This window comes from Pelecanus crispus, chromosome 8, assembly GCF_030463565.1.
Source record: "Pelecanus crispus isolate bPelCri1 chromosome 8, bPelCri1.pri, whole genome shotgun sequence".
Taxonomy (NCBI): Eukaryota; Metazoa; Chordata; class Aves; order Pelecaniformes; family Pelecanidae; genus Pelecanus; species Pelecanus crispus.
Window position 1 is genome coordinate 25,181,957 of NC_134650.1, and position 24,360 is coordinate 25,206,316.

A 24,360-nucleotide genomic window follows, 5' to 3' on the forward strand; every position below is an offset into this window, starting at 1 on the left:
GCTGTGGAGCAGTTGCCCTCTCGGGGGCTGCAGGGACCTGGTTTGGCTGTGCCAGCCCGGAGACTTCATCTTCTTCTGCTGATGGGTGCATCAGCTCCGGCATGTCGAAATTGATGTACTGATACAAGGGTCGCAGGCGCGGCAGTTGTCCTGGAGAGGTACAAGAGCCCAACGCTGACAACCCCTTCCCTGCCAGGGCTGTGCTGTAGCTCACAGGCTGCAGCAGCCCTGGGAGGAGAGGAAGAATATTACTCCTGCCAGGAGAGGAACCAGGGGATGAAGGGGGAAGCAGATGCCCTTGAGCTGAGGCTGCCTGGTGGGATAAAAGCCGGAGATACATGGCCACATTCCAGAGACAAAACAGCTGCTGGAGGGAAGAGCCATGGTGAGCCTGCCTGGGCATCATGGTGCCCAGCTGAAAACTCACCAGTGGCAAAGCCCCCATCATCACCTGACCCATGGGGATGCTGCCAGGGCTGGGGACCACCCTGTTGTACTATGGATCCAGCCTTAGACCAGCATCATTCCTGAGACAAGTCAGTTACAGCACATGCCAGGCCAGCCCAGCTTGTGTGGCTGCAGCCACCCATTTTGCTCACCCAGCGTGTCCTGGGATGTGGCCCCTCTGGGAGGACGCAGGCTGCTCACACATCTCTTTTTCTTCTTTTTCTTCTGCTGCTTGGCAAAGAGACCAGCATCGCCTCCCAGGGCGCCCAGCTCCTTGGCGGTGGGATGCACCCTCTGGAAATCAGGGTGCTGCAACAGGAGCACCTGTGAGTTGACCCTGCAGGACAGAAACCAGCTGTGGGGCACGGCCAGCTAGGGCTCTGGCTGTGGTGGGAGATGGAGCCCTGCAGCACCTCGGGGTGGGGCTCCATGCCCTGGCACAGAAGCTGCGTCCAAGTGCAGCCCTCCCCCTTGTCTGTGCCTGTGCTATGGCACAGCCGTGCCTGGGGCTGACCAGCACCTCGCTGCTCCTGCCCTGGCTGTGCTGGCTTAGCTCCCTGGCTGGACCTGGACATGGCTGGTGGTCACTGACTGTGGCTGATGGATGGCTCCAGGCTACTGCATTGCCATACGTACTGTTTCCCTTTGCACCATGAGCCCTGGGACTCTTTGGGCTTCTCCCTGTCCACACTTCTCTGGTTTATCTGCTCTTTTAAACTCTAAGCAACTCTCAAAATTACTACAAGCCAAGCTCCTCGATTCTCAACAAAACAGAAACAGAACGATGTCCAGCCACAAATCCTGGATATTAGTATCTTCCATCCCACACTCATCCCTTCCTGCCAACCTTGTTTCACCCTCATGCAACAGCCCACCTGGGGCAGACCCAGGCCTTGCTGGTGGCTGCTCCTCACACAGTGATCCCGGCTGCATGGCAGCACAAAATTAGCTCATGAAGGAGATGTGGTGACTTACTTTGCTCCCTTGAGTTTGAAACCATAGGCTAGCAGCCAGGCCTGCAGCACTGTGACACAGCTGAGATCCGCCAGCTGCGGGAAGAGCTCTTTGTTCTTCCCCATCTCCTCCTCGTACAGCTCGGTGTGGACAAGAACACCTTGCCCGTTCTTGGACCACTGCAGTGTACACAGGGGACAGCAATGATGAGTGATGCTCCTGTCCTGCCAGTCCCTCCACCCACTTTCCTCAGGCCCTGGCATGGATGACCCTGCCACCATGGCTTGGACCACCTGGATTTAGGGTTTTACACCCAATGTAGCCCCAAGGTCTTGGAGGCGAGCCTGGATGGCTGGTGAGTGGGATCAACCTGTGTTGCTGCAGTGGGTGGGACTGCAGGGCTGGGTGGCCCCACAAGTCCTGCTGGGCCTCCCAGGGCACTGGCTGATACCTTCTGCCCCCCATCACCCATGGTGGCACTGCCAGGCTCCGAGCAGCAGCTGGGGACACCCTTGAGCATGCCACCAGGGCAGAAAACCTCTCTACAGGGACTTGGCTGGAAATTATTCAGCTGCCATTTCAAGCAGTTTAACTAGAAGCTTGCAGATAACTCTTTGGGGTCATTTACTCTCAGTTTGAGAAAGACTTGGAAGTAACATCATGCCTTTTGTTTCTGGGAAGCAGATCCAGCCCCAGGGACATCCAGTCTCCTGGAGACAGGAGCTTTTCCCATTCCTTCCCCCTCCCCAAATTCTGGCACACACAGGGGTCCCGTGTTTGCACACAGGACTCGCACAGGGGCAAGTGCCATGCTCGTGACACCCAGGAATGAAGCCTGTGCTCATTGCAACTCCCACATCCAACACAGCATCACCCTTCACCTCCAAAGCTTTGACGTCTGGGTTCTCCAGGGCTGCAGACAGCTGAGCGAGAATATGCCCAGGCTCACGGCCACCGTGCTGCTCCTCCTTGGGGGTCCTCACAAGGGCAGGAGGTTCTGGCACCGGGGCTGACATGGCAGATGCTCTATGCCACCAGCGGGGTCTGTGTGCAGACCAACATCTCCATGAGTGTTTGGTTTGGTACAGGGGCTCACCCCAATTCAGGGTGCTCTGCCAGGCTGCAGTGAGTCCCCTTCCACAGGGATGTGGGCACTGGCTGCTTCTCCCTGCTGAGGTGCTGAGGCAGGGTGGTTTGGGTCTGGGTGGTGGCTTTGAGGGGCTCAGCTCTGCCCAGCATAAGGCCCCCATGAGTTGCTCCAAAGCAGCCATCCCTAGGAGCTCTCCCAATACACCTGGGAACGCAGGGAGGTGAAAACCTCCCAGTGCTGAGCTCAGCCATTAGCCCCCCCACCTCCACCACCCTGCTTGTTCAGTAAACGTGTAACCGACCCCATCCCAGCTTGAGCTGCCAGAAGACCCCAACCGCCCCAGCACACCTTGCACCTCTGCCTTGTACCTTCTTCAGGCCAACCATCAGTACCCAGCCCTTGGCCAAAGCCTTGGTGTTGCCTCCTCTTCCACCAGGAATGAGGTGGGGCAGCCCCTACGCAGGTTTAGTATCTAATAAGGAACATTATATCCTGATATATTAAGGACTATCCCTTTCTGATCTAACCTCCTTCCTGAATTCATTCCTTGTTTGCTTGTTAAACAGACATCCAAACACAATTTCAGCATTTCCACTGACCGACTACAACCCTGAAAGGCTGCAGGACCAATTGCCCTCCCTGAGCATCTCACCACTGGTCTCCACATGCGACAGCTTTCCTGTCCAGCCACGAAACCTCCGGTGAAGTGGCCCTGTGCCCAGAAGGCAGCACGAGGAGGACTAGCACAGGCCACTGAAAGCCACAAAAGCCAACCGCAAGTGTTTTAAGCCATGGTAATGGGATGAGTGGTGTCACTTCAAGCCTGTCCTCCCCACCTCTCCCCTTCAAGCCTCCCCTATGCCCCACACTCAGCTCTGGGATGGTTTGAAGGTGCCAGTTGGGCAGGGGATTCCAGAAGACCGTTAACCCCTGTGGGGGACACACTTGCAACAGGTCCTGCAGATCTGGGCTGCTACATGAGAAAGGAGGTGGAGAAACCAGAGAGGGCCCAGGGGATGCTCCCTGGCACCTGGGGGACACAGTGGTGACAAAGGTTCAGGGGTCCCGGGGACGCGGCAGCCCTGGGAGGGGTCACCAGGAGGTGGGGAGTCTCCATCCTCAGGGACAGCAGGGTTCTGCGGGACATGGCTGTGGCCACCCCAGTCTGGCACTGGTAACAGCCCTGCTCTGATGGGACAAGGAACCCCACTGGCCCCCTCCCCATGAATGCTTCTGCGGGGTCTATGAAGACCAGCACCAAGTCCCATCCCTCAAGCCAGCAGCCTGGAAAATGCCAGGATTTTGTTTGACTTTTGCACCCTGAAGCATTCAGGAGAGGCTGACTGTGAGCAGAGAAGTGGTCTCTGTCTTCATCATGCCATGGCAGGAGAAACAAGCTCTTGCACAGCTGCTTTATAAACACAATGTAATTTTATAGCCTGGAGAGAGTGACATGGCAATAATAGGGGTGGTTCAGCAGGCAAAGGCTGACCCCAGCACCTGTGTCTCCTCCGCTCAGGAATAAATGCTCTGAAATTTAACCACCCACGTCCAGAGCAACTGCACCGAGATGTACCGTTATGAGGGAAAAGTGTGGTTATGGGCAAACACACCCATGCACATCATGGTCTTCTGGTACAGCAAACCTGGCTAGTGTGGTCATTCTGCTGCTTTTGGTTTGACCAAGCCAAAGGAGTCTTCTGCGCTCACCCAGCAAACAATGGCCTTTCAGCTTGATGGGAAGCATGCTCTAAGTCAGATTTATCCTGGAAAATAAAAGTTCAGCTGCTTGACTTGGAAACAAAATCGCAGAAAGGAGAAATAAGAAAATATTTCAGCAAAATATACCTCAAGACTTGTTCTGTAAATGTCTTTCAGGGTTTTCTTCTGAGACATACACCAAGTTTTGCACTGAAGTTTGGATACTGGGGAGTCCGTTCCCACATTTTTTGCCTGGTATAGGTGCTTTGATCCACTGTACCAGCCTTGTTCTAAGCTGTAGGGTAAGCACATAGTGTCAGGCTCTAGAGACAGACTTCTTTGGTCCTATGAAGGCTGGGGTACATTTGGGAGTCCTCTGGCCCTCAGCTCCCTCCTTCCCCAGGCCCTGAATGCTCGTGTGGTTCAGCAGCTGGCAGGTGTAAGCTGGACAGTGATGTCAGACTTAACAGAATAGAATAGAATAGTCTATTTCAGTTGGAAGGGACCTACAACAATCTTCTAGTCCAACTGCCTGACCACTTCAGGGCTGACCAAAAGTGAAAGCATGTTAATAAGGGCATTGTCCAAATGCCTCTTCAACACTGACCAGCATGGGGCATCGACCACCTCTCTAGGAAGCCTGTTCTAGGGTTTCAGCACCCTTGTGGTAAAGAAATGTTTCCTCAGGTCCAGTCTAACCCTCCCCTGGCGCAGCTTTGAACCATTCCCATGTGTCCTATCACTGGATACCAGGGAAAAGAGATCAGCAGGGCATCTTACATTTTGGATTACAAATTTTGCTATTTCCTCTAGAGCAAACTGAAAAATTTACAGATAAAATTTAAAAAGTAAAGACTACCACAAATTGGGTAGTCAGGCCTTGTGCCCATGTCAAGTATTGTATGAACATGCTACCCAGCTAGTAACCTGCATCTAAATCTTTCTAAACCCTTAGCACTTCTCATTCAGATTATTCATTTAAGACTTGTATCTCCTAGTAAGATTATTTTGTTGGAAAAACTGCAATGTCTGGTTTAATCCGAAAGTTTGTCATTTTGCTCATAAACCATGTAGCTTAATGCCATATTACTGGCTTTAAAAATAACTTTCAGTGAATTAAACGTACCTAAGCATACATCCCGGTAGACCTGCAACAGGGCTTCCATGGCCACAAGCACCTAGCTGCATGCACCTTGTTGCAGAATGACTGCTTTTCGTTCTCAACAAGGAGACCTTACCTTCCCTCACATGTACTAATAATGTCAATCAAGCAGCCTGCAAATGGCTTTCAGACTCATTTTAAAAAAAGAATATATAGAGAACTTGTTTTTTCCCCAAATCCTACGTGTCCGGCGGCATCCTCCACAAACACCTCGGGAAAAGAAGAGGCTGAGGGCACAGGGGCAGAAGAACTTCCGCTGCAGAGCGAGCCCGAGACGGGGCTGTCCTGCCCTGGCGACGGCGCACGGGCGGGTTCGGAGCCCGGCCGGTCTGCTGGGGATCGCCCGCTCGGCCTGCCGCCGCCCGGGCCGCAGCTGCCAGCGAAGAGAACCAGCGAAGGCCGGGAGTGAGCTGCGGGAGCACCCCGGCCCCGCTCCCCGGCCTGGCCGGCGGTACAGGCGGGGCCCGCCCCGACCCCCCGCCTCTCCCGGCGGAAGCGGCGGTTGCCGGGGAGCGCGGCGGAGCCGGTTCTTCGGCTCCCGGCGGGCGGACACAGTCCAGGCTCAGGCCGCGGCTTCCTCGGCCTGGCGTTCGGCCCGGCCCCGGCCCGCAGGCGGAAGAGCTTCTCTGCGGCCTCCCTCGGTGAGTCCTCTCGGGGGCAGACGGGGAGATCCCTCATTGTCCCCAGTGCCCCGGCCCGGGGGCTGTCCCTGGGATGTCCGCCGGATAGCGGGGCACCGGGACGGCAGAGGCTGGGGACTGTGGGGGAGCCAGGCTGGGAAATGCCAGAACAGGGGGCTGGGGGCCGCCATGTCCCTTCCGAGAGCGGCATGGCAGCGCGGGCGAAGCGCAGCCCTGGCGACAGCCTGCAGCCCCGAGGAAGGGGTCGCTGCGCCAGCCTGGGTGAAGCGTTGAGGGGGCTCCTGCTCACCCGCTGCCGGCTGCTTCGGGCTGTGCGGGCAGTCCGGCTCCGACACTTCTGGGGCTGCGCCTCTCCTACCTGCCCCCTCCCCAAGCACACGGGCAATGAAAGGAGCCAAGAAGGGTTTTTCGGGGTAGCCAGTGTTCTTCAGGGAGGTCTTGTATCCCAACACGTGCCCCAGAACAGGCTTTGTATTGATTTCCCATGACAACGCAGCCGGGGGGACTGTAGGCTGCAACGCGCAGCTCCAGTCTCCATCACTGGACCCAGCGTTGCACCTCACGTCCTGTAAACTCAGCACGTGGCTTGTCCTTGCATCAGAGAGGAATCCCACGCGTTATGGTGGGGCCTCTCTTGCGTCGTCCTTTCTTGCTCTCCTGAGAGAGGACTTGGCTGCAGCTCTGCAATACCCACATCTGCCCACCTTCCGGTGCCGAACACGGCCCTCATTTGCCTCCTGCTTGAGGCTGCTGCTGCAGGACACGTGTTTGACTCCTTGGGCAGACTGTACAAGCTGGCTTTGTTCATAAAGGGCTGTTGGTGGACACGTGCCCACCTCCTAGAGAACAGATGTCTTGCGTGCAAACAACAGTATCACCGTACCTGGCCCCCTTTGTTTTCAGAGAGACAAAAGAGAAAATGGGTCTTGGAGACTGGCAGGTGGGGAAGAGCTGGTGGTATCTGAGGGAACCTGCACGGGGAATAGTATTAAAAGGAGAATATTAATCGTTCCTATTGCAGGCTGCAGAGGGTAGCAAGGGAAAAGCATAGGCATGGACTAATATCGCTGGATAGGTTCGCAGCACATTGACCTCGTTTCCTGACTGCCTATTTTGCAGGAGTATGGCCCTGGACCTGTGTGCCCCCATGTTTTGGTGCAGTCCTGGGGCATGGCAGTTATTATGGTGCTACTTTCCCTTTCACCTAAAACTGCTGAGGAAGGAAGCAAACAGCCACAACCAGCTGAATAGAGATTAGCCCTTTGATTTGCTGCAGATGACTTGTTCTGCTTATCACAGCTTATCACAGCTGTGGGTTTGGGTTTTTTTTTTTCCCCATGCTTTTTGCAGAGGTTGGCTCATGAAGGCATGAAGCTGGTCTTGCTTCAGCTCTGTGTGTGGTAGCGGCTTCCTAGCCAGGAACCCAGGCATGGTGAAAATGTGATCTGGAAAGAAGAGGGAGTCCTTCAGAGTTCACAGGTTCAGGGCTGTGAAAAACACCTGCCAAAGCCTTGTCCATTCCCGTTTTTGTAGTTTCCTTAACTACAATGCCAAAAACAAGCTACGAAAGGAAGCTGTGGTTCATACGGGCTCTGAATTATTTCAGTTTACCAGGGGCATAAGTAGCATTTTTACTACTTGGTAAGCTGGGGCAAAGGGCACAAAGAGTTGAATTAATGGTTCTTAAAATTGCAGGGATGCTCTTCTGGGAGAAGTAGGGCTGGAGTCTGCATTGCTGGAGTGCCAGGCCAGGATTAAGCTGTGATCCTGACAGGGAAGTGAGCAGCCAGCCAGGCTCAGACAGGGTAAGTAAGCAATGTTAAAGTCATTGGGTTACTCTGGCAACTGCCCTGCTCCTCTTTGTAGCTGTGCTGATTTTAGGTGAGCAGGGAACAGGGTTGGTGCAGTCCTGTGGCTAGGAGCAGTGTCACTGCTTCCCTAGCAAGTCTGGCAGGGGGTTGAGAAGAGAGGGGAGTTGCACACATATATATCTGGTTACCTGGACTTAACTGGACTGCGTTTGCAGAGTCTGCCTGCATTTTATAGCCTGAGAATGCTCTAAATAATGTCTTTCTGGTGGCAACAGGTTGTACTCTGTACTCTTGACGTTTAGGTTTCTAACATGGTGATAGAGAAAATGCTTTCCTGGGTGCAAATTAGACAGTGTGGCTGAGCCAGCGATCAGGTCACTGCTGAAAGGGCTGGCCCTGTTCCCTCTTCCTCCCTCGTCTGTGTTCATAGGCACATGCTCCTGCTGCGTTTCCCAGGTGCTTGCTCCAGTGCTTCTTTGATCCCTCTGTGGAGGTAACAGCCAGGTTACTTTTGGACAGAAGGTTAAATGGGCGGAAAACTAACCCAGCAAAAGAAGTGTCTTGTTTCGTGCAGGAGTAGTGAGTTGAATCGGCTCAGCATAGGGCTGTTTGCGCTACAGTGCTGTCACAAGAGATGAAGCAGAAGGATGGGATTGGCAGTGGAGAAGGTCCACACATACCCTTTTAGCAGAAGCGAGCCATGAGGTTCTCTCACTTCTGTCCCCTGAAAACGCTTGCGGTTGGCAGGAGCAGAGCAGCAGCTTGGGAAGTCTGTAGTGATCATTGATAACTGAGGCTTGGCTGCTTCTTCTCAGGGCTGGGAGACTGATGCTAGGGGCCTGTGTCCCCCATAGGTGAGTTTGCTGGAGGTACCTAGATAGGCAAGATGCTTACTATTGTAATAAGGTTGTCTGATCTTGCAAGATCCCAATCCAGAGGTGATGTGACTTGCAAATCAGGGAGTGGGTGTCATTTGCAAATTCCCTGCAGCAGGGTAGAGTGCTGTTGGGACGTGAAATGTGACTTGTGTGAAGGTATAAAATGAGCCTTCCACCCGCCACCTCCCATCAACCTGCCTTTCCTCCTTCAATCCCCCGCACGAATTGTCTGCTCTGTTACAGGTCTTGATTTCAGCCTGTCATTTTGTGTGTAAATTACTGGGTTTGAAGGTGAGTTCGGATCAAGATCAGATGTGAATTTCAAGGCCAGTAGCTGTTCTGGAGTGATCTCATGGTGAACACTTTTTTTTTCTAGAATAAGAGAGCCTGTTCTGGCTTAGTTGGATTCATTATCAAGGAGATTAAATAATACCAGGACAGTGTCCTTTTATCTAAGGCTGAGAGCCTGTGTCTGCTCTTCAGAAATAGCTTTTCCAGAGTAGCTGGGTACAGACTGTACATGCATGCTGGTGTGCAACAGTCAGCATTGCTTACATTGCCTCTGCAGTTGTGTCTGGGAGGTGAATAACAGCTTTTCGCTAATGGGTCTCATGTCAACCGGAGTGATTTAGCAAGGAAGACTGCAGTGCATTAGTTGCTGTGACTCAGACTCACTCAGCCTCGTACTGATCGTTTATTGGTTTATAAATTAAACTGCAGATGATGCGTCCTGTCAGTCCTGGCATGCCGAGGATCCTGAAGGGTGTTCTTCCCATAGAGTTGTCTCAGAAATCTTCAAATTACTGCCTTGGGAGTCAGGGCATGCAGGTTGTAGCCCCAGCTCTTACAGCAATGACGCCAGCCAAGCTGCCCTGGCACCTGTCAAAATCATGGCATGACTCTGATGAGGTATCAAGGCTCTTTCAGCATCTGCCAAAAGCTCACCAGCAGTCTGTGCCTGTTGGTGCAGCATCCTGCATCCTCATTTTGTGAGTGGGGAGCAAGTCCCTCAAGTTTCTTGTAGGCAATAAAGTGCTGTCCACAAAATCTTGTTGAGCATTGCGGGGAAATAGATGCTGGCTGCTCCTGTGCTGGAAGGATCTGTGCTCCACCGGTCATGGGGAAGAGAAAGGCAGCAGTGACTGGTGTGGGCCAGGGCAGGGATTTGCAGATCTGTGCTGGTCCCTGTTGATCTGCATTGAAAAGTTATTTAGAAATGAAAAAGATGTTTTTTCTAAACAGGTAACTCTGTTTTCCCCAAGACCTGAGAGACCAGCCAGGCTCTTTTCGCCTCAGAGCTCTTCCCCAGAAATTCAACGTCTGCCCCTACGTGGTCCTGGAGCATAGTGTTTTGTCTTGGGTGCTTTTGAGGTTCAGTCCCAGCCTGCTCAAGGGTGGTGATGGCACCAGTGTGTCTCTTGCAGAGGATACAGTAGAGGGGTTTACCAGTGTGGGGCAGGAGCTTCAGCTTGCTTTGGGTAGGTTGTGTTTGAACCACAGGAGCTATTTAGAAAGAGTCCAAGGTTCAAGATAATTCACATCTAAGGCTAAAATATGTCAGATGATGTCCAGCTACCTTGTGTTTCCTATTCACTAAGGCACACAGGGCAGTTATAGCAGCTCAGCTCCTGCTTGCATGTCTGCATTAAATGTTCCCACATGGGAGACCAAAGCCAGGAAGGATTTTCTGTAGTAAAGATACCGGTATTACAGCAACCGCGGACATTTCAGGTTCAACACTGGTAAAAACACCGATTAGCCCCACAATAGGGACGGTGCTGCTTGATCCCTTGCCTCACCTGTATGGAGTCCAATTTGGGGTGGTTTCCTACCTGCAGGTCATCTCTGTAGCTGGGTGTGAGCTCTCTAATGAAGGTCAGAAGTTCACCTATATGTATTTATATTTTAAATGTAGCTTTTCAGTGGCTCAGTAAGCCCTGTTCTTTTCTGTTCTCAGTGGTGGCTGGTTTCTGTGGCAGAGGCAGAGCGACTGCAGGATGTGTGAAGGGCCGTCAAGGATTTCTGGACCCATTCCTCCAGACCCTACACTCATTCCAGACTATTACAAACGCCCCTTCTCAGGTGAGTCCTTGATGCTTGTTACAGATATGGGGTTTTGTAGTTTGGCATGACGCAGTTTGCCCATTTGGTGTCCTTATTCTTTGGCATCCTCAACAGTCTCCACTCACACTGGTGCAGGTGCTTATGCTGCCTCACAGATGGTGATCCTAAAGCTAGTCTGTACAGCTGTTTGAAAGATGGAAAAGCATAAAGTAGAGGTGGAGAGAGGGTTTTCAGTGTTTTGTAGGCTGTGGGTGAAGAAAACCATGAGATGAGATCATTTCCTGATAATCTCCTTCTCTTTCTTTCTCTGTAGCTCGAGGGAGGCTGGAAGGGAATGCTCAGAAGCTGGATTTTACCTCTGGCCCCCTGGACCTAGTTCTCAACCCATACCCTGCTTTGGGCACTGCCCGCCACATCCAGCCAGCCCCTCGCATTCGCCCCAGTGGAAAGGACTTTCTGGAGAAGGGACAGAAGGGGACGCTCAGTCTCTTACTGCAGCTCGAAGGGATCTCCCTTGGCGGAGGGCTGCCAGTCAAGAGTAAGTACAGCTGAGTTGCTGCTGGCCTGAGTTGCGTTTGGGGCCAGGGATGAAGCATCAGGGATTTGGGTGGATTCCTTGTCTCTGCTGCCTGAGGAGAGCTTGAGCTTCGCAGGGCCAGTGGCCCCATCTCCTCCGTTTGACCTGGCAGTGGTGTCCCTGGGCCGTCACCTGTGCTGCAGTGGGTGCTGCTGCAGCCTCCTGCAGCCTCCCTGACTCCACTCTGGCCCAGGTCTGCAGTGGGAAGAGAGACTGTAAAAAAGATGCTGTTTAATTTGGACTTGAGGAACTAGTCATGGATAAGAGAGATGCTGGAAATAAATCGGACCCTTCCAGTTTGCTGCCTCTGAATATAACCAGTGTCTTTATAGTCGAACTTAAAGATGGATCAAGTGAAATCTTAATGTATAAAGTTGTTTAACCTGGCGATATCCTTGTTACAGAAGCCAGGCAGGATTTGGGAAGACTGTCTGTATATGTAGATACTGAGAACATCTTTGCAAAAGATGTTCCCTTCAGCAGGGAGATCACCCAGAGTATGTTCAGAGGTCCAGGAAGAAGATAAGGCTGATCACTGGGTGCCACTTGATTGGCTTCATGTGCTGGCATTGCCCCTAGCCCTGCCGGGTGCTAGCATGGTGGAAGCCAGCTGGTGGCTGCCACAACTGCTGTGTCAAAGCAGGAGGGGAATGGAAATGGATCTAGTTGCATCAGCTGAGATCTTACCTGTCTTGGGGAGCCCAAGGAAGGATCATTTTTTATTTGAAAACAAAAAATATGCTCCATAGTCTTGATTATGTCTGCTTGACACCTTCAAGCTGAACCTGAGCCTGAAACCAGGAACAGCACAGGTTGAAGGCTCTGCAGCTGCCATTAACCAGTCCACTCTTCACTTCAGAAACACCATGGGATGCTGAACTGGGAATTGACCTTGCTCTCAAGAGGATGTGGGCATGGCTTGTCTAGCGTAGCCCAAAATGGGACAAGTAAGCCACACGCCCTCAGAGCAAGGGAGTCTGTGAACATCAGTAATGTGCACAGACGTGTGCTGACAGTCACAAAGGTGCTGTGAGATCATCTGGCAGAAAAGGGCCAGTCTGGGAGTGTGCATCTAACATGGGAAAAATGCACAGATACAGATTGCCTAGTCTGCAGAGAGGGGAGAGCTTGCTATTTCTATGGGCAGTTCAGCTTTGGAGGTGGAGCTGTGGGCTCTGGTGCTAGTGCTGCAAGAGCCTGCATCCCTTGGCAGTGTCTGAGGGCTGAAGGCTGTGCCTCCTCTTGCTGTGCAGGGAAAGGGTCCAAGGACCACGAGAAGGAAAACATGAGGCGAATAAAGGAGATTCAGAAGAAGTGCAAAGAGAAGGAGCGAGCTCAAGAGCACAGCCATCCCAAGCCTGTGAAAGCTCTGTGGAAATCCCAGAAATACGAAAATGTGGAGTCAAAGGTGAAGGCCAAACTGCAGGTCAGTACCCACTGAGCTCTTGAACTCTCCAGGCCTGGGATGCAGTTCAGCCATGAGGCTCTATAGAATGGTGGAGATGGAGGAGTCCTAGAACCTATGGGTCTGGGGGCAACTCAGTGCTGAAGCACAACGGGCAGATGTGACAGTGGGGCTGTGCACTGAGTGAGAACATTTGGCTTGGGTCTGGAGAACGATTGCTGTAATCATCGCCATCCTGTCTAGCCATGTAGACCCCCCCCATGCAGGGAAAGCTGAGAAGAGGAAAATCTCATCATGCCCTCTGCCTGGAAGCTTCTACTTGGCCCTTCAGTTGTTAGGGATCTAAAGGTGGTTCCTGGGGGGTGCAGAGCAGCCCTCACAGCCGTATTCCCTATCTAGAGGTGCATCCAGCTGGCCTTGCAGCTTCCCAGTGTTTGGGGCAATGCCAGTCTGGGGTTTGTGCCAAAAGGCTGTGGTATTCTGCCCCACGGATCAAGGTCCTCAGAGGTAGGTCTTCAGGCTGCGTTTGTTGGTCCAACTCTTACCACCCTGTGGACCCACAGTGGGCTGTATATATCCAGATTCTTCTCTGAGCGATTGTCCTGAATAACCACTGCACAGTGGGAGCACACAGGCATCTCCAGGCAATCAAGGTGGAGGCCTTGTAGCTCCAGCACAACCTGCAAGGGTGTATGTACCTCCTGTCCTCTGTACACGTGCTTATGGGAGAAGGAATGCAGAGCTGTGCCTTGTTTCCTCAGGCTTTCTCCACTGCTGAAACAAGCAGGTGTCTGGCTTTGTAAAGGTTTTGGTTCGCTTTTGGCTACTTGCTTTTTCTTTCTCTGGATATGTTTTTTCTCCTCTGGTGGGTTGCTTGTGTTTAAATGGTGCCTCTGTTGGAGGGCTCTGCAAAATGCACCAAAGCAGTTACCTTGGTGTAAGTGTACCTGTTTGTGCAGAAAGTAAAGTTAAGGCCCACTAGGAAAGGGAAGGAGAGCTCCATCACTATCTTTGGGTAGATCCACTGCCATCAGTCTGGATCTGGGAGACCCCTGTCATCCAGGTGACCTCTGTGTTCGGTTGGCCTCTTCCTTCATCCAGAAGTAGGCACTGTGGCTCCTATGGATGGGGTTAATATCCACCACATGGCGGGTTGTGCCCACCCTCATCATAGTGACCTCCTGGAGGAGAGGCCTTGGGGCTCCCTTCCAGATCAGCCTTGCATGGGAGAAGCAACCTGGGGAAGGGGAAGTGCCCTTGGCCAGTAAGCCACTGGATCTCCAGAGTAGCCTTGAACTGTTGGATCCTTGTCCTGCTTTCAGCTGGGACAGAGTTAATTTTCTTCCTAGTAGCAGGCATAGTGCTGTGTTTTGGATTTAGGATGAGAAGAATGCTGATAACACACTGATGTTTTAGTTGTTGCTAAATACTGCTTATGCTAGTCAAGGACTTTTTAGCTTCCCATGCTCTGCCAGGTGCACAAGAAACTGGGAGGGGGCACAGCCAGAAGAGTTGATCCAAACTGACCAAAGGGCTATTCCATACCATATGATGTCATGCTCAGTATAGAAACTGGGGGGGTTGGCTGGGGAGCAGCGATCGCTGCTCGGGAACTGTCTGGGTATCGGTCAGCAGGTGGTGAGCAATTGCATTGTGCATCCCTTGCTTTGTATATTATTATTATCATTATTATATTGTTATTATTATCAGTAACATTTTACTTTATTTCAATTATTAAACTGTTCTTATCTCAACCCAGGAGTGTTTCTCACTCTTACTCCTCTGATTCTCTCCCCCATCGGGGTAGGGGGAGTGAGCGTGGTGCTGAGTTGCTGGCTGGGGCTAAACCACGACAATCCTGCATTCTCATCAGCCTCAGGATTGTAGGCTGCCAGGAGAGGGCTTTGTCCTTCTGCGAGTCCCTGGTAGCCTTCATGGTCTCCGTCTCTGTTACGTCTTTGCAGCCAACCAGGCTGTGTAGACAGGAGTGACACAGCGAGCTGCTGCTTGTGCATACGGTGGGTGCAAGCTGGGTGACGCCTTGAGTACTGCCACTTACACAAGCCTTCCCTTGGTACTCCCTTCCTGAGTTGGAGCCTTCAAGTTCCTCCTCATCTCTGCATTGCTTCCTTCTGGTCTGTGGCTGTTGGACCAACTTTTGACACTAAAATTATGTGTGTCGATAACAACTGCAAAAACTGGCAAGATGATTTCTAAGCCAGTGGTTCCAAATACTGTGTCCCTTCTTCCCAGTGTGCCACCAACCTCTCTGACGTCCACGACCCTTCCACACATGGGAGCAAACCCACGTGTGCTTTAGGAACACAAGCCTACGCTCTTGTTTGACAAATTCTCTGGGTTAGAGGAAGATTGAGATAATTTCTTCTTTTGTTTTGGGGAAAGGGGGTGGTCTCTGTGCAGACAGTTTCTGTGTGGTATGTTACTTGTTCTCTGCAGATTCCTCCAGGGAGAGGTGGCAGGAGGCCCTGGTGCTGACTCACATTGCTTTAACTGTTGCTGTGGCCCTCCTAGAGCTGGGGTGTTCCCTATGAAGGATCTCCATCTTCCATGGAGCTGCTGCTCAGAGTTTAAGTTGATTCTGTTAGCTCTTGATGTCTAACATGGAGTTTCTTTTCTCTCATCTGTCCCTGAGGCTGTTAATTGTAGCAGCTGCCTTGAAAAAGGTTCTGACAGTCTCAGTGCTCCTGTGGAGGAAGATGGGGCATGCTGCACTCTGCTAGCATGCTCCTAAGATCACAAACTTACTTGACTTCTAACTGAACCGCACTAGGTAAAGGCACTTCTAATTAACTTACCAGAGAGATCTGGGTCTCCTGGCTCCTGTTGAAAAAAGACTGATCATCTTTGGAGCACGATCCATCTAGGCAGTGCTGAGGGCATTGCAGACCCTGGTCCTTACACCAAAATTACTGATGTTGCTGTCCTATCCTACCTTCAGTCTTCAGGTCTGCCAAGCTAAATGTGCCAGGCAACGAGGAATCTGCCTCAAAGGGACTGCAGTTCAGCTGAGAGAGCAGCCGAGACCTTGGTTACCTGTAAAGGTCTGGAGGCTGCCCTGTACAGTTCCTGTTACTTGCAAGAGTAGAGCAGTGCACTGGTGGTATTTATTGTAAGGTCACCCTCTTGCCACAGTGTCCTTCCAATTTTCAGGGTTTGTCTGGGGACTGCCTCAGACAGTCTGTTGCAGACTGCCTGTTAGATATCAAGCAGTGTAGCCTTGTGCCAATGCTAACCACAGCCTTTGAAGAAGCCTTCCAGATGCAATTCCACCCTCCCAAAACTACCAGACTCCCTCACTCTCCACTCTGCTTTCTGTCTAGAAAAGGCTAACCACAGATTTGGGGTGCTGAACAGAACAGCACTTGAGAACAGCATCTAATTTGTGTCAGCTTCATGCCTACCTGTGCTATTTCATTAAAGCTTGCTGTAGCAGGGCTCTGCAGTATGCTCTGGATTTACAGAGGTGGGATGTTTTCTTCTGGGAGTTCAAGTTCTCTGGTGTTGCCATCAAGGGAGACTGGCATGTGTGTCTCAACTTTCAGCACGCTTACTCCACGCTGCCATTTACCCTTTTCACAGGAAGATTTCTGCTTTTTAAGGAGTCATGATCATTGTCAGTTTGGACTGTCCATCCATTTAAACTGTCCCTAGGTCTGGTAGGTATCTCTGTTGGGCTATCTGGTGTTGCTTTCATAGAATCATAGAATCGTTTAGGTTGGAAAAGACCTTTAAGATCATCCAGTCCAACCATTAACCTAACATTACCAAGTCCACACTAAACCAATTAAGGGTAGACTAGACTAAACCATGTCCCAAAGTGCCACATCTACCTGTTTTTTGAACACTTCCAGGGGTGGTGACTCCACCACCTCTCTGGGCAGCCTGTTCCAATGCTTGACTACCCTTTCCGTAAAGAAATTTTTCCTAATATCCAATCTAAACCTCCCCTGGTGCAGCTTGAGCCCATTTCCTCTTGTCCTATCGCTAGCTACTTGGGAGAAGAGACCAACACCCAGCTCACTACAACCTCCTTTCAGGGAGTTGTAGAGAGCAATAAGGTCTCCCCTCAGCCTCCTCTTCTCTAGGCTAAACAATCCCAGTTCCCTCAGCCGCTCCTCATAAGGCCTGTGCTCCAGACCCTTCACCAGCTTTGTTGCCCTTCTCTGGACACGCTCCAGCACCTCAATGTCCTTCTTGTATTGAGGGGCCCAAAACTGGACACAGTATTCCAGGTGCGGCCTCACCAGCGTCGAGTACAGGGGGACAATCACCTCCCTGCTCCTGCTGGCCACACTATTCCTGATACAAGCCAGGATGCTGTTGGCCTTCTTGGCCACCTGGGCACACTGCTGGCTCATGTTCAGTCGGCTGTTGACCAACACCCCCAGGTCCTTTTCGGCCAGGCAGCTTTCCAGCCACTCTTCCCCAAGCCTGTAATGTTGCATGGGGTTGTTGTGACCCAAGTGCAGGACCCAGCACTTGGCCTTGTTAAACCTCATACAGTTGGCCTTGGCCCATCAGTCCAGCCTGTCCAGGTCCCTCTGCAGGGCCCTCCTGCCCTCGAGCAGATCGACATTCCCACCCAGTTTGGTGTCATCTGCAAACTTAACTGAGGGTGCACTCAATCCCTTCATCTAGATCATTGATAAAGATATTAAACAAGACTTTTCTTTCATGCCTGCCAGATTAGTCAGTAAAGAGGGACTCTCCAGTCAAATGCTATGCATGCATATGATCCAAATGCATGTTTCTGCAGACTTTCCCCCCCCCCCCAGTGTTTCTTTACAAAGTTCAGTTGCCAGGACTGGATGTGTTGTTGTAGGCCATCTGTTTGGCCTTTGCTGACTGTGTACAAATTGCCTTCCCCCAATAACTTCTGCCCAGTCATGGCAGAAGGAGCATGCTGTCATCTGCCTACTGGAACCTTGTGGTTGAGCTTGTGGTTGACCACACAAACTTTGTTGGGTGGGTTTCTCTTTGCTCCAGCTTCCTGCTGCCAGTGTGTGTTTTCTCGCCTTTCCCAGGAGAGCTCTCCACCTGCAAATCCAGAGGCTGTGAAATTCCTGAGGGCATATTCTCGCTGTGGTCCTGGGATCAAGCCGTGCAGGCTGCTCTCCCCAAGGCCTGCCAGAACGAAAGCAGAGGCAGACACAGAGGCTCCAGAGGCACTAGGTGCTGAAACCAAGGTGAGTTGCACACTAACTGCATGCTCCCAGGGGTTTCTGCACTCATCCATCCCAGGAGTTACTGGCACTTACCTGTTGCTCTTGCTTTTCTTCTAAAATGTTGGGTCAGATGTGCTATGTGAACAGGGAGATCTGTAAATACTGTTCCTGGCTGAAGGGACAGAACAGGGCCTTGATCACTGGGGTAGTGAGATTGGCATTCAAGGATTGCCAGTACTACCCTCTGGCTTCATCCTTGCTCATAGTTAAAGAGATCATGAAGTTCCCTTGAAAATCCCACCTCCTTGCTGTAGAAGTGCCAGTGATCTCAAATCTGCTCTTCCTAGGGCTTTGCAGGAGGTCTTGGGGGGTTTGGAGACTGCTCCCACCCTTAATCAAAGGAACTGTGGCTTCTGGACATTAGAGAAAAAATTGAGAAATGGGTGTGCTTTCTAGTAAGGAGAGTTAAATCAGTATTAACAATTAAACCTTTCAGGTAGTCTTGTCTGGGAGGTCCTACACTGCTCTGTGACTCATGTCTTCTTTCCTTGGCTGGCATAGGATTGTTGGTTTGTTGGTTCTCAGATGCCATGGAGTGACTTAATTTAAACAGGACATAAAGTCCTAAGGAGGAAAACCAAGAAAACTTTAAACTCAAACCCAGCAACCTTCTCCCCTGTCTTGACCATCAGAGGAGCTGTGGTAGAGGGTGCTGTCTCTGGGGAAATGCCCCCAAGGACTAGCTAAGTTCCTGCTCTGCCAGGCGCTCTGTTGCGTTTACTGGTCTGGCAAGGGCCCGACCAGTTTTTCCCCCAACCTTCTACCTGCTCTGATGGGCTCAAAATGCAGCAATAGGAGCCACGTGGACTATGTCAAGCCTGGTTCTTCCTGTCCTTCTGGCTTTGAGGGCATGGGGTCTGCTTGGGGACCTCAAAAAGACGGGGTTTAGGTTTTGCCTGGCTTTTGGTGCCAGGCAAGCCATGGCACCCCAGGGGTTTCTGGCACTTACTCTGGCACTGTTTTCCTCTCAAAACATGGCCATAGCTCCTGCCTGTCTCTCCGATTCCTGAGATGGGATGGACTGAGGGTATGCCGGTCCTATTGTAGTACACCTGCAATTCTGTATCTTGTGTGGGTGCCTCTTTGCTTTGTCCCTTGTGAGGACAAGGGCAGCTGCCTCTGTGCATGTGCTGTGACAGCCCCCGCTGCCTCCTTGTCTCTTCTTCCAGATCCAGGTGGAGGGCAAGAGCATTGACTTCATTAAGCACAATGCTTGCAACGCCAAGCGGGCCCCACTGCGGCGCTCCCAGTCCTTGCAGGCGCTGGCTGAGCTGCTGGAACAGAAGCACCGGGAGCAGGAGGAGTACAACGCCAAGCAAAAGGGTCACATCCCCCAGTAGTATGTATGCCCCTGTCTGGTCCACAAGACTTTCTGTAACAAGCCCACTTCCCTTCACCGTGTCCCCCAGCTTCTGTGTAGAAAGACAGCGGCAGGGGCTGGGGACAGAGGCGCTCTCACCGTATGCGAGCAGTGTGATTTACTGTGGCCTGGGGAATAAATGCAATCCCTCCTGGTTTCTTGACTTAACAAGCATCCTGTGGCCTGTGTGACTGGGCTCAGGAAGAATTTTGTCTCCTCCTCCCTTGCTTGCTGTTGTACAATGATGCTGACATGGCGTTGCTTTGTGTGCTCTGAGAAATGTGCTCCTGCCCCTTCATAAGCTGTGCTCTGCAGGACATAGCTTCAATATTAAAAGATCCGGTTTTGGAGAGGCAGATAGCTTTCTCTGCCTCACAAGTGTTCATCCTGCCTTGGACCCGGAGTCTGAGGAACATCCAACTAGTGACTTGCATTTTGGGGTTCTTGACTGGAAAACAGTTCCTGGGTGACCCTGTCCTAGGACTGACCATGGTGTCAGTCCTTCGGCTCTCTGCTGTGCCTGCTGTTCTCTGCCAGCCATCCCAGGCTGTGGGCTGCTTTGTCCAACTTCATTTCATCACTGGCCCACAGATGGTTTTGAAAGGACTCAGTGGCCTGGGCCAGAAGCAAGGAGCAGAAGCCCTTGTCTCCAAGTAGCTTGTGTCAGCCTCAGTGCATCTATTCCAGCAGCCCTTTAGTGCATGTAGAGCGTGTTTGCTAGTCCATGCATGTGGGTTAAACCCCAGTGTATCCCTCCATGGCAAGGGCATGTGCCGGCAGGGTGGGTCTTTGTGGTCCTCAGGCGGTGCCATGGAGACTAGTAGGATTTGAAGGGCTCAATTCCTGGCCTCTGCCTGCATCCCTGGGCAACCCCTCCTGCCAGATGTGCTGACATGTGCCTTCGTTTGCCTTGCCAGCCTGCTGGAGAGGAAGGAGCTGTGGCGCAGACAGATGGAGGAGCGGCTGCAAAACCTGCCAGATCCCGACACGCCACCTGGTCATAGCATGATGCCGGAGGGCCAGCGACTGGAGACCCTTGGCAATCTGAAGCAGAGTAAGAGGAAAAGAAACAGGGATTACAGCTCAGAAAAACAGGTGATCCTAGCCAGGATTAGGGAGAAGAGAGTTCCGGGGCACAGATTCTTGCCACATGGAGAGTTGCCTGGAATAAGGCATGTAGCTGGGATGTGAGCTGTGTGCATGGAAAGAGCAATCTCCTTCAGGTTGGTGGGACCTGCAGGTTACAAGACTGGCTCTCTGGAGCAGGCTTGTCCAGTGGACCTGATGTTACGGTTATTATTGCTCTTAAAATGATAGAAAGATTTTGGTTGGAAGGGACCTTCAGAGGTCTCTAGTCCAACCCTTGGTTCTTCAAAGCTGGAGCAGGTCACTCAGGTCCTCATCCAGCTGAGCTCTGAACAGAAGGATGGGTATTCTAAGTCCTTGTTCCAGTGCTGCCACCATTTTAATGACTGAGGAAGAGGTCATAGCATGAAGAAAATTATGGATTTCTTTGCTTTTCCACTTACACAACTTGTGGGGTGTTTTGGGGGGTTTTTTGGTTTTTTTCACAGGCCAGGAGCAGCTGATAAAGGACCTGGTGATGCTTCCAGTGCACGCAGACACCCTCAGCATGCAGAAGAGGCAGGTAGACCTGGAGAGGAAGCTCTCCCAGATAGAAGAGGCCATCAAAATTTTCTCGAGGCCCAAGGTCTTCATCAAGCTGGACTCCTGAGCCAGTGGGGCTGGGTGTGTTGTGCTGCTCTGTGTGAACGTTCTTCATCGCTGGAAAGGGATGATCATCACTTTGGGAGGGAAGGAGAGGAAGGCAAGTTCAGGTCCCTGAGCCCACACAGGTGTCGATACAGTGTCCAACGTGCAGCTGGCTTCTCTTGGTCACCCTCCACTGCTGTGTCTTGTTCATGGAAAAGGGAGGGAGATGCCCTAATACACTCTCCACTCTTGTGATCTGGAGAACAGTCATCTCTGTGCTTCTGGACTTCTCGGAAATCAGCTCTCTGCTCTGGATCCATGGCATCACCTCTTATTTTCCCATTTTTTCCCACTTCTAGAAACTGATAGGAGGTCTCCTGTGCTGCTGCCTATGGTGTTCCTTGTCCCCCTCTTTCTCCTGAGCTGGGCCATGGTCATGGCTCATTCTGGGCACCTGCAGACTTGTCTGCACAAAAACCTCGTGCTGTATGTCTGCTGTGCATGCCTCAGTCCTGAGCACTGACCCATCCTGCTCACACAGCCAGTGCCTCTACATCCTGCAACCTGCTGACTGGGCTCAGGCTGCTCGGGGAGAGTTTGGGGACAATGAAGAGGCACAGAGCTTCAGTCCTTCCTGCCCAGGGAAGAGCTGGGCTGGCTGCAGGAGGATCTGGCAAGATGTCTGGAGAAGTGTTTGTTGTCTGTGGGGCAGGACGTGCTCCAATAAAGCATTGTTTCCCTCTTTCAGTGTGTGTGCAGTTCCCAGCGGGCTCAGCAGGGCCTGAGGAGTGGTGGTGAGCAGCAGAAACCAGCAGCACTGACGTAGTGCAGGCAGGGCAAGAGCCATGGGTCCTGGTCCCACTTTCTGCAGAAGCCTGAGGTGGCCCAGGGAGGTTCGGTTTCACAGCGCTGGGGTGCTGCAATGTGGTGGTGGACTCAGAGTGGAGAACATGTGAAGTTCTGCCAGATCTCAGTCCACAGGCCAGCAGAACAAGGCTGGGCAGATGCCATCGTGGAGGTGAGCTCACTGCCTCCTTACCTTCAGATGCCACGCAGGGACCTGTGCAGGGATCCTGCTGCGTGAAGCGTAGAAAGATTTAAGCTAGAAGGTATCGCTGGAGGGCTTGGTCTGTCTCCTGCTCAGTACAGGGCCAGCTCCACAGCTTGGGGCCTTGTCCAGCTGAGTTTAGGAAAATCTCCAAGGATGGGGTTGCCACCAGCACCTCACTGGGGCTCTGTCCCTGGGCTGTGCCACCCTCAGAGGGAACACTTTTTCCCCTGAAGTCCCATCAAAATTTCCCTTGTTGCAGCTTATGCGTGTTGCCCTGTCTCCTTTCGCTGTGTGGGGTGGGGATGCTGCGCATGGTTGCCCCAGGCAGGTGCCTTGTTGCACAAGGTTACTCTATCCTGGGCAGAATTTTGCAGGGTAATGTTGCAGAACGGTCCGGCCCTGCCCATAGCACTTAGCATTCTGCGGTGCCCTGGGATGTCGGGGGCCAGTGCAGCTGCCAAGGGCTGGGGAAGCTTTTAGCACTCGAGGGCTGGAGGAGATGAGATCCCAAGTGGAAAATCACCCCACGCTCCCCTGGGGCTGCCCTTGGGGCAGACACCGCAGCTAGGCTGAGCTGGCTGGATGAGAACGGCATTGAGAGCAGCTGGGGACCGCAGGCACCAACCTCTGTGCACCTCCCTGCCCTAAACAAGTCTGGACTAACCAGCCCTGCTGTCTGCTTTGCTCTCTTGCCTGTCTGAGCCCTGGCTGCGTCCCATGAGTGTTGCCCCACTCAGGAGCCACCCTCAACCCTTGCTGCTCTCCCTGTCTGCCCCTGGCAGGACTGGGATGCAGCCCCGCCGCTTTCCTGGGGAGCTGACCGGCTCTGCCACCAGCATGGGTGTGCCCTTGTGCCTGCACCCAGGGCATCCAGCATTGCCCCACGGTAGCCAGGCCAGGGCACCCGGCACCATCTGCTCTCACTTCCCACGGGGCTTAATCCAAGGGCCGTGGGAGAGCCCTTGTGCCACGAAGGGTCTGGCACTGTGCCGGTGCCCTTGCTCCTCCTTGAGCAGCCGTGTCCAGCTTGGGCGAATGGGCTGGAAAAGCACTGCCCTCAGATGCAGCCTGCATGCCAGACTTTGTGCCTGGGCTGCTTTGTCAGCAAACATCGCTGGTGGCCGTGGTAGGTTGGGGCAGAGCTGTTAGCACTGGTGCCACAGGTTGATGCTGCAGGAGGTGTGGCGAGAGGGGGTGAAGACCCATGGGGACAGCCAGCCGCTATCTAGCCAGGCCTGTTCCTAGCCAGGACAGGACAGAAGGATACGAGGAGAAGCTGTCACCATTGTGGGTCCAAGGCCCAGCAACACCTTCCTGCTGGGGTGTTGCTCTGTCCCTCCCTGTGGGCAGGAAGGTGCTGGGCCAGGGCTGGGCCAGGCCAGCAGCAAAGAAAAGGCCAAAGCTCAGTGCTGGGAGAGGGACCGAGGGCACTGGGAGCCCCAGGTAAGCATGAGAGGTGGGAACAGCTCCCCTGAGCTAGGGGCTGGAGGAGGAGGATGGAGCTGCACCACCCCCAGCAGCATTTACTGGGGCTCAGTGACAGCCAGGGTGCTGCTGCCAGCCCGGGTGCCACCCAGCTCCCTGTAGATGTCACCAGGGTGTCCCCTGCATAGTGAGGGCACAGCAGCAGGGAGAAGATGGGAACTGGGGGTCCAGGCAAGGCTCATTGTGTCAGGCCACCATGCCAGGCTTGCTGCCTAAAACAGCCTGGACATGTGCTGTGGGACAGGGATGTGCAGGGGGAGGGATGTGCCCCAGCATCCCTCCAAACACCTCCTCCTCCTCCCTGCAATGGGCCTCACTGGGGTCGCCCAGCGCAACAGCAAAGCTATGACATGCGCCATGGTCAAGGGCACTGCTCCCAGGCACTGCCTTGCGCATGTAGGGCTGGGGTCCCACCCACTGTCCCCCTCCTCCCAGGGGTCCTGCAGAGCTGGTTGCAGGGTTCATGCTGGCCCACATGGGATGGGCCATGGCATGTGGGATGGGGCGATGGGGCTCGTGGGGGACATGCCTGCCCCATCCCATGGCACCAGGGCTGTTCGCTGTCCTGGAGAGGGGGCTGTGCCCTACAGCTGTGGGGGTCCAGCCCCTGCAGTGATGTGAACCAGGGACAAGCAGGGTGCTTCCTAGAAAAGGTTTTACTGTCCATTGCAATATATTAATTGATGATGCATATTTTGATAAAACAATAAAAAAAAACCCCACTTGCTTGGAAGGAGGGGGGTGGGAGGCCAGGGGGCTTGGAGGGGCAGTGCCT

The 24,360-nt window shown here is 52.8% G+C and overlaps 1 protein-coding gene across 1 annotated transcript; it reads left to right on the plus strand.

The window, feature by feature from the left end:
- Nucleotides 1–10,681: 10,681 nt before the first annotated feature.
- ENKD1 (enkurin domain containing 1) lies at nucleotides 10,682–21,093 on the plus strand. Its single transcript, XM_075715735.1, has 8 exons — nucleotides 10,682–10,766; nucleotides 11,062–11,123; nucleotides 11,169–11,286; nucleotides 12,579–12,751; nucleotides 17,776–17,907; nucleotides 19,158–19,315; nucleotides 20,254–20,390; nucleotides 20,911–21,093. The coding sequence occupies exons 1-8, from the start codon at nucleotides 10,682–10,684 to the stop codon at nucleotides 21,069–21,071; spliced, it is 1,026 nt and encodes a 341-aa protein (XP_075571850.1). The 3' UTR covers nucleotides 21,072–21,093.
- The last annotated feature ends 3,267 nt before the right edge of the window (nucleotides 21,094–24,360 follow it).

Bases quoted from the DNA above. Each gene is read 5' to 3' on its own strand.
- ENKD1 (XM_075715735.1), top strand. From the start codon at position 10,682: ATGTGTGAAGGGCCGTCAAGGATTTCTGGACCCATTCCTCCAGACCCT. The intron at 10,767-11,061 runs GTGAGTCCTTGA...CTTTCTCTGTAG, and splicing joins TTACAAACGCCCCTTCTCAG to CTCGAGGGAGGCTGGAAGGG. The intron at 11,124-11,168 runs GTTCTCAACCCA...CGCCACATCCAG, and splicing joins CCTCTGGCCCCCTGGACCTA to CCAGCCCCTCGCATTCGCCC.